This window comes from Mixophyes fleayi, chromosome 2 (assembly GCF_038048845.1).
Source record: "Mixophyes fleayi isolate aMixFle1 chromosome 2, aMixFle1.hap1, whole genome shotgun sequence".
In the NCBI taxonomy this organism is placed as follows: Eukaryota; Metazoa; Chordata; class Amphibia; order Anura; family Limnodynastidae; genus Mixophyes; species Mixophyes fleayi.
Window position 1 is genome coordinate 257,515,231 of NC_134403.1, and position 10,045 is coordinate 257,525,275.

The 10,045-nt window shown below is 42.0% G+C and overlaps 1 protein-coding gene across 1 annotated transcript in view; it reads right to left on the reverse strand.

The window, feature by feature from the left end:
• Positions 1–9,491, reverse strand: part of AMPD2 (adenosine monophosphate deaminase 2) — an 85,370-nt gene extending 75,879 nt beyond the window's left edge. Inside the window, exon 1 of the mRNA XM_075195950.1 lies at positions 9,408–9,491. Coding sequence (XP_075052051.1) covers positions 9,408–9,438 — 31 coding nt within the window. The 5' untranslated portion in view covers positions 9,439–9,491. The remainder of the gene's footprint in view (positions 1–9,407) is intronic.
• Between the last annotated feature and the right edge of the window lie 554 nt (positions 9,492–10,045).

Genomic DNA, 10,045 nt, shown 5'->3' on the forward strand with positions numbered 1-10,045 from the left:
TCTGACTCATAATCCCGTTGTCGGATCTCGCGATACTCGGATCCTATAAATTCCCCGCTAGTCGCCGCCATCTTCACTCGGGCATTGATCAGGGTAGAGGGAGGGTGTCTTAGGTGGTCCTCTGTCCTGGTAGATCTCGTGCTGTGCTGTTTAGTTCTGTGCTGTGCTGTTTAGTTCTGTGCTGTGCTGTGCTGTGCTGTGCTGTGCTGTGTTCTGCAGTATCAGTCCAGTGGTGCTGTGTGCTGTGCTCTGTCCTTCTGAGGTCAGTGGTGCTGCTGGGTCCTGTGCTGTGTCCTGTTCAGTCCAGTGGTGCTGTGTCCTGTGCTCTGTGCTTCTAAGGGCATAGTTATTTCCCCAATATTCCCCTGTGTTTAAAAAAATAAAAAAAAGTTTTTTTCAAAAATACCAAAAACTACTTTAATTTTTTTTAATTACCACAAAATTTGCACAACCAATCCTGCAGTATAAGCCCATTGGTACTGCAATATTACCAAGTTCACACATTCAGCAGTAAAAGTCCAGTGGTACTGCAATATTACAAAGTTTACACATTCTGCAGTATCAGTCCAGTGGTGCTGTGTCCTGTGCTCTGTCCTGCTGAGTTCCGTAGTGCTGCTGGGTCCTGTGCCGTGTCCTGTTCAGTCCAGTGGTGCTGTGTCCTGTGCTCTGTGCTTCTAAGGGCATAGTTATTTCCCCATTATTCCCAAGTTTTTAAAAAATAAAAAATTAAAAAAAAAAAAAAAATATATAATAATTATAACCAAATTTGCAAAACCAATCCAGCAGTATAAGTCCATTGGTACTGCAATATTACAAAGTTCACACATTCTGCAGTATCAGTCCAGTGGTGCTGTGTCCTGTGCTCTGTCCTGCTGAGGTCCGTAGTGCTGCTGGGTCCTGTGCCGTGTCCTGTTCAGTCCAGTGGTGCTGTGTCCTGTGCTCTGTGCTTCTAAGGGCATAGTTATTTCCCCATTATTCCCAAGTTTTTAAAAAATAAAAAAAAGTAAAAAAAAATAAAAAATTAAAAAATAAATAAATAAATATAATAATTATAACCAAATTTGCAAAACCAATCCAGCAGTATAAGTCCATTGGTACTGCAATATTACAAAGTTCACACATTCTGCAGTATCAGTCCAGTGGTGCTGTGTCCTGTGCTCTGTCCTGCTGAGTTCCGTAGTGCTGCTGGGTCCTGTGCCGTGTCCTGTTCAGTCCAGTGGTGCTGTGTCCTGTGCTCTGTGCTTCTAAGGGCATAGTTATTTCCCCACTACTCCCAAGTTTTTTAAAAATAAAAAAAAAGTAAAAAAAAATAAAAAATTTAAAAAAAAAAAAATATATAATAATTATAATTTATAACCAAATTTGCAAAACCAATCCAGCAGTATAAGTTCATTGGTACTGCAATATTACCAAGTTCACACATTCTGCAGTATCTTGTGCTACATATAATGGAGACCAAAAATTTGGAGGATAAAGTAGGGAAAGATCAAGACCCACTTCCTCCTAATGCTGAAGCTGCTGCCACTAGTCATGACATAGACGATGAAATGCCATCAACGTCGTCTTCCAAGCCCGATGCCCAATCTCGTAGTACCGGGCATGTAAAATCCAAAAAGCCCAAGTTAAGAAAAAGTAGCAAAAAGAGAAACTTAAAATCATCTGAGGAGAAACGTAAAGTTGCCAATATGCCATTTACGACACGGAGTGGCAAGGAACGGCTTAGGCCCTGGCCCGTGTTCATGACTAGTGGTTCAGCTTCACCCACGGATCTTAGCCCTCCTCCTCCTCCCCCCCCCTACAAAAAATTGAAGAGAGTTATGCTGTCAGCAACAAAACAGCAAACAACTCTGCCTTCTAAAGAGAAATTATCACAAATCCACAAGGCGAGTCCAAGGATGTTGGTGGTTGTCAAGCCTGACCTTCCCATCACTGTACGGGAAGAGGTGGCTCGGGAGGAGGCTATTGATGATGTAGCTGGCGCTGTGGAGGAACTTGATGATGAGGATGTGATGTGGTTATTGTAAATGAGGCACCAGGGGGGGAAACAGCTGATGTCCATGGGATGAAAAAGCCCATCGTCATGCCTGGTCAGAAGACCAAAAAATGCACCTCTTCGGTCTGGAGTTATTTTTATCCAAATCCAGACAACCAATGTATGGCCATATGTAGCTTATGTAAAGCTCAAATAAGCAGGGGTAAGGATCTTGCCCACCTAGGAACATCCTCCCTTATACGTCACCTGAATAACCTTCATAGTTCAGTGGTTAGTTCAGGAACTGGGGCTAGGACCCTCATCGGTACAGGGACACCTAAATCCCGTGGTCCAGTTGGATACACACCAGCAACACCCTCCTCGTCAACTTCCTCCACAATCTCCATCAGATTCAGTCCTGCAGCCCAAGTCAGCAGCCAGACTGAGTCCTCCTCAATACGGGATTCATCCGAGGAATCCTGCAGCGGTACGCCTACTACTGCCACTGCTGCTGTTGCTGCTGTTAGTCGGTCATCTTCCCAGAGGGGAAGTCGTAAGACCGCTAAGTCTTTCACAAAACAATTGACCGTCCAACAGTCGTTTGCCATGACCAGCTTACCCCACTTAGACTCTCATGGGGATTTGTGGTGTCAGACAATGCCAGTAACATTGTGCGGGCATTAAATATGGGCAATTTCCAGCACGTCCCATGTTTTGCCCACACCATTAATTTGGTGGTGCAGCATTACCTCAAGAGTGACAGGGGTGTGCAGGAGATGCTTGCGGTGGCGCGCAAAATTGCTGGACACTTTCGGCATTCAGCCAGTGCCTACCGCAGACTAGAGGCACATCAAAAAAGCATGAACCTGCCCTTCCATCACCTCAAACAAGAGGTTGTGACGCGCTGGAACTCCACCCTCTATATGCTGCAGAGGATGGAGGAGCAGCAAAAGGCCATTCAGGCCTACACAGCCACCTACGACATAGGCAAAGGAGTGGGGATGCGCCTCAGTCAAGCGCAGTGGAGACTGATTTCCGTGTTGTGCAAGGTTCTGCAGCCATTTGAACTTGCCACACGAGAAGTCAGTTCCGACACTGCCAGCTTGAGTCAGGTCATTCCCCTGATCAGGCTGTTGCAGAAGCAGCTGGAGAAAGTGAGGGAGGAGCTGGTAAGCCATTGCGATTACACCAAGCATGTAGCTCTTGTGGATGTAGCCCTTCGTACGCTTTGCCAGGATCCGAGGGTGGTCACTCTTTTAAAGTCAGAGGAATACATTCTGGCCACCGTGCTCGATCCTCGGTTTAAAGCGTATGTTTGTCTCTGTTTCCGGCGGACACAAGTCTACAGCGGTGCAAAGACCTGCTGGTCAGGAGATTGTCCTCTGAAGAGGACCGTGACATGCCAACAGCTCCACCCTCATTTTCTTCCACATCTATGGCTGCGAGGAAAAAGCTCAGTTTTCCCAAAAGAGGCACTGGCGGGGATGCTGATAACATCTGGTCCGGACTGAAGGACCTGCCAACCATTGCAGACATGTCTACTCTCGCTGCATTGGATGCTGTCACAATAGAAAAAATTGTGGATGATTACTTTGCTGACACCATCCAAGTAGACATGTCAGACAGTCCATATTGTTACTGGCAGGAAAAAAAGGCAGTTTGGAAGCCCCTGTACAAACTGGCTCTATTTTACCTGAGTTGTCCCCCCTCCAGTGTGTACTCGGAAAGAGTTTTTAGTGCAGCGGGGAACCTGGTCAGTGAGCGGTGAAGGAGGTTGCTTCCTCATAACGTTGAAAAAATGATGTTTATAAAAATGAATAATCAATTCCTCAATGAAGTACAGCACTGCCCTCCAGATACTACAGAGGGACCTGTGGTTGTGGAGTCCAGCGGGGACGAATTGATAATGTGTGATGAGGAGGAAGTACACACTGTAGGGGGAGAGGAATCAGAGGTTGAGGATGAGGACAACATCTTGCCTCAGTAGAGCCTGTTTAGTCTGTACAGGGAGAGATGAATAGCTTTTTTGGTGTGGGGGCCCAAACAAACCAATCATTTCAGCCAAAGTTGTTTGGTAGGCCCTGTCGCTGAAATGATTGGTTTGTTAAAGTGTGCATGTCCTATTTCAACAACATAAGGGTGGGTGTGAGGGCCCAAGGACAATTCCATCTTGGAACTTTTTTTTTGGCATTATATGACCAATCAACAGTCGTTTGCCATGTTCAAAAAGTAAAACCAAATTTTAAAAAATTCAAGAAATTAAACCAAAAGTAAAATGCCGTGTCATAATTTAAAACAAGAGTTTTTGACGTGCTCTAAAACTGCTGTATTGTTGTTTATATTTTATAAACACTACACTTGAAAGCTTGAGTCTTTCAATAAAAAAGTAACTGTCCATTGCACGAATATTTGCAACAGGGACAATTTTAGGGTTAAGAAAGCCAACTAATAACACTTCGACGCTGTCTGTCTTTATAAACACTACACTTGGAAGTTGGAGGAGGTATTGTGGCCCCGGCACCAAATTTACTACCGGGGCCACTCCACTGTGCAGTCCATATTTAGGTGTATCAGATATTAAACAACGGTGACAGTTGATGCCCAATTTTTTAATTATATTGTGGCCTCGGTACCAAATTGTGTACCGGGGCCACCACACTACGCAGTCCAGATACTTGTTTGGTGGAATTCAGACCAGTTGAGGGTTTTATTATTATATTGTGGGGACCACTCTATCTATACCACACTACAACTCTATACCACTCTATTTCATACTTTAATTCTATTTAATACTTTAATTCTATTTCATACTTTAATTCTATTTAATACTTTAATTCTATTTCATACTTTAATTCTATTTAATACTTTAATTCTATTACTAATTACCATAAAGAGGAACTGCCGCTTCTATTTAATACTTTAATTCTATTAGTAGTTACCATAAAGAGGAACAAAATAAACCAATTTTACCAAAAGTATAATATGACTTAGACTTACAAACACTACACTTGAAAGATGGTGCCTTTAAATGAAAAAGTCAGTCTTCATTGCACGACTATGTGCAACAGGGACAGTTTTTTGGTTTACAAAGTCAACCAATAACACTTGGACCCTGTCTGTCTTTAACATACTTGATGGGATCTCAATGACGAATTGTCTGTACCATGTTTGGAGGAGGTATTGTGGCCCCGGTATCAAATTGGGTACCGGGGCCACCCCACTACGCAGTCCAGATACTTGTTTGGTGGAATTCTGACACGTGGAGGGTGTATTTATTTTATTGTGGCCCCGGTATCAAATTGGGTACCGGGGCCACCCCACTACGCAGTCCAGATACTTGTTTGGTGGAATTCTGACACGTGGAGGGTGTATTTATTTTATTGTGGCCCCGGTATCAAATTGGGTACCGGGGCCACCCCACTACGCAGTCCAGATACTTGTTTGGTGGAATTCTGACATGTGGAGGGTTTTTTAATTATATTGTGGCCTCGGTACCAAATTGTGTACCGGGGCCACCACACTACGCAGTCAAGATAGATAGATGCGTATCATAGATAAAGTACATTCAGTGGTGTGGGGCAAATTGAAAAATATTCAAAATGCACTGACATTATCAAAAACAAGAGGTTGTCACACGCTAAAACTCCAACATGTATATGATGGAGAGGATGGAGGAGCAGCCGTATGTGTAGTGTAATGCAGACCTGTTGAAGGTTTTTTATATATTTTATTGTGGTGCCCAGTGCCCACTCCTCTAGGCAGTCCAGGTACATTTATTGGTGCGATTCGTAAAAGTTCAGGGTTTTTAATATATTGTGGTGACCCACTCCTCTACGCAGTCCAGGTACATTTATTGGTGCGAATCAAACAAGTTGATGGTTTTCTTATTATATATATTGTGGTGACCCACTCCTCTAGGCAGTCCAGGTACATTTATTGGTGCGATTCATAAAAGTTCAGGGTTTTTAATATATTGTGGTGACCCACTCCTCTACGCAGTCCAGGTACATTTATTGGTGCGAATCAAACAAGTTGATGGTTTTCTTATTATATATATTGTGGTGACCCACTCCTCTACGCAGTCCAGGTACATTTATTGGTGCGATTCATAAAAGTTCAGGGTTTTTAATATATTGTGGTGACCCACTCCTCTACGCAGTCCAGGTACATTTATTGGTGCGAATCAAACAAGTTGATGGTTTTCTTATTATATATATTGTGGTGACCCACTCCTCTAGGCAGTCCAGGTACATTTATTGGTGCGATTCATAAAAGTTCAGGGTTTTTAATATATTGTGGTGACCAACTCCTCTACGCAGTCCAGGTACATTTATTGGTGCGAATCAAACAAGTTGATGGTTTTCTTATTATATATATTGTGGTGACCCACTCCTCTACGCAGTCCAGGTACATTTATTGGTGCGATTCATAAAAGTTCAGGGTTTTTAATATATTGTGGTGACCCACTCCTCTACGCAGTCCAGGTACATTTATTGGTGCGAATCAAACAAGTTGATGGTTTTCTTATTATATATATTGTGGTGACCCACTCCTCTACGCAGTCCAGGTACATTTATTGGTGCGATTCATAAAAGTTCAGGGTTTTTAATATATTGTGGTGACCCACTCCTCTACGCAGTCCAGGTACATTTATTGGTGCGAATCAAACAAGTTGATGGTTTTCTTATTATATATATTGTGGTGACCCACTCCTCTAGGCAGTCCAGGTACATTTATTGGTGCGATTCATAAAAGTTCAGGGTTTTTAATATATTGTGGTGACCCACTCCTCTACGCAGTCCAGGTACATTTATTGGTGCGAATCAAACAAGTTGATGGTTTTCTTATTATATATATTGTGGTGACCCACTCCTCTACGCAGTCCAGGTACATTTATTGGTGCGATTCATAAAAGTTCAGGGTTTTTAATATATTGTGGTGACCCACTCCTCTACGCAGTCCAGGTACATTTATTGGTGCGATTCATAAAAGTTCAGGGTTTTTAATATATATTGTGGTGACCCACTCCTCTACGCAGTCCAGGTACATTTATTGGTGCGAATCATACAAGTTGATGGTTTTCTTATTATATATATTGTGGTGACCCACTCCTCTACGCAGTCCAGAAAGATACCTCGTTGCAACGTTTTGGACTAATAACTATATTGTGAGGTGTTCAGAATACACTGTAAATTAGTGGAAATGCTTGTTATTGAATGTTATTGAGGTTAATAATAGCCTAGGAGTGAAAATAAGCCCAAAAACTTGATTTTTAAACTTTTTATGTTTTTTTCAAAAAAAATCCGAATCCAAAACCTTAAATCCGAACCGAGACCTTTCGTCAAGTGTTTTGCGAGACAAATCCGAACCCCAAAAATAACGAAAATCCGGATCCAAAACACAAAACACGAGACCTCAAAAGTCGCCGGTGCACATCCCTACATTTTTACGAACGTTCTGGTACAGTTGAGAAATAGCTTTTCTTGAAAAATAGTGTCGCGATGGAATTTTGTAATGGGGACACAAAACATCAATTAACTGTGAAAAACTAGCTGCGTTTATAGTGGATATTGGACGCAGATCTAACACTAGCATAGTCGCCATGGCGTCTGTGATCTGCTTTGCGACTGGGTGACTGCTGTTATACTTGCTTCCTCTAGCAAAAGATTGTTTCACAGTTAATTGTTGTAAAGTACTAGAGCTCTTCTACTTGGGCTGCTTATGGGAGGAGGATTCACCCCCAGCAGCAGCAAACACCAGCAGCAGTGGGACTAACGCTCAAGAATTATAGTGCAGGAGTCATCGAGCCTTACCAAGTTGGATGCAGGGCTATCTCCGATCGCTACTGAGCATATTGATGAGGACGGTGTTGTGGGTGTAGATTGCAGGCGTCGGGATGTAGGTGAGAGAAGCTGGTCCTAGCTGATGATGGACTGCTTGCTGTTATTTTTTTACCACAACTTTCAGCTTTTCCCAACACCTTGCCATGAATTCGCGTCAAATGGCGTAACATGGATGAGGTTCCAAGATGGTTAAGGTCCCTCCCTCTACTGACTGTAGCTTTACATACACTACAAATGGCTATACAACTGTTTTTAGGATTTGGGTAGAAATAATTCCACACATAAGAAGTGTCTTTTTTGGTCTTATGTCTAGGACAAATCATATTTCTACTCTATCACTTTGCCTGCTCTATACTGTGACCTAACCCTTCTCTCTCCCTCTCACAAATGGCGCTAGATCGCTGTGGAGGCAGGTATTTATTGATTCCAAAACTCGCGAGAACCGAGATCCGATGACGTCACAATCACGTTTTCCGTCATTTTGGAATCCGAATAGGCGCGAGAGTACTCGGCTCGGTAATCGGAACCCTAAAGTTTGGGTGGGTTCGGTTTCAAAGAAATCGAGCCCGCCCATCTCTACTACAAAGGGACTTTATTTGGCCTCATGGCAAGGCTGGTCATATGTATGTGCAAGCAGTCCTTTTACTGACAATAAAGGCATTTATCCACAGATGTATAATTATAGTGCAATTTATAAATTCAATTTAAACAATTAAACTACTGTAAGTGATTAATCTTCTGCCACGTCTAATTCATCCTTATTCATTTCTGAGTACAGTTTGGTCAAACTGATAGGTCCTGAGAAAAGTGGGTGGAATACTGTAGAATATTAATTTAGTAGCCAATTAGTAGGCAAATATCTGGTTTAGCTGGGAGTTTCACTTGCATAACATCCTGTCAGTTTATCAGCGTATTCCTTTTGCAGCCCTCCTATTGGAGGACTAGCATTTTCTTTTACCAAGCCAGGTAGTTTCTATGTGGTCTTGAAGGAAAGTGATGCGAGTTTGTTTAGGCAAAACTATGTTATCATTCTTTTTTCAGGTATGAGTCCAGACTGAATTATTAGACAAGAAAGAGCAGAGGGGCAAGAGGATCGAAGACTACACAAATGATTATGTTATGACAAGAATGTAACCTGGCCACACCCCTTTTGCCTCCCAAATAAATTAACACTATCTTACCAAAAACAAGTCAGATATGGGGTATCCAAAACTGCTGGCTCCTTGGGATTTGCTTGTTATGTGCAACATATCCCTGCCACAAAATGCCCTGCTGTATGTACACTCATCAATACGTTTCACACTCTTTTCTATTTATGGTGTCTGATCACCATAAAGATAGTTAATTGGACTTAATTTTTTCTTTTCTTTAAAATGTCTACTAATAACTTAATGACTACCTGGCGCAATACTTCTTATATGCAAGCTTTAATTTAATTCATATACCTAATGTTTTACAGAGAAGAAATTTCAGTATCCTGTATCTTGTTGATAAAGTGGCAGTAACTGTTGGAACTTATTTATTGCATTCCACAGGATATTGCATTTAAAATACATGACCTGATATTCACTATTGTAATTGTGACTACTTACCCCTCGGTGGAGTGTGTGGTGCATTCGTCATGACTGGAACATAAAAGAGCCCAGGAGCAAAATAAGATGTGGCTGAGCACTGGAGTACAGGACTTCCTGTACAGTTACTACACAGCAGTTATAGACACACCTGGGCAAAGAGCAAATCATTCCCTGTAATGATCTCCTAATAGGAAGTGTCTATGTAGCATATGTGCATTACAAGCATGTGCAATACAAATGTTGCTGTGAAACATCTCATCAAGGCTGGCAGATAATAGAAAAGAAGGATGTGAACAAAATAGTTAGGAAAGATAAAATAGCGATACTGTACGGGAAGGTGTAGTAGCGTAGGGATAGTCTGTTCAAGTCGGGGAAAAGAAAAATATAACTTCAAGTAATGGGTAGATTATCATTTTGTAAAGAATACAAGTGAGGGGTAGAGACAATAAAGGTCATATATTAACCCCAGGCTATGCAGACATGCTATGAGCTTCATTTTAAACAAATGTGCTTATTTGACCGCAAGGAGTATAGAGAAGTGCAGGCCCTGCTTCCGCTTTAGGAATGTATCTTTAATTTATTAAAATTTGTACAACTTTCCCAAAAATAATTCTAGCAGACAGACATGTTGTATTGTTAAATAAATCATAGTCTGT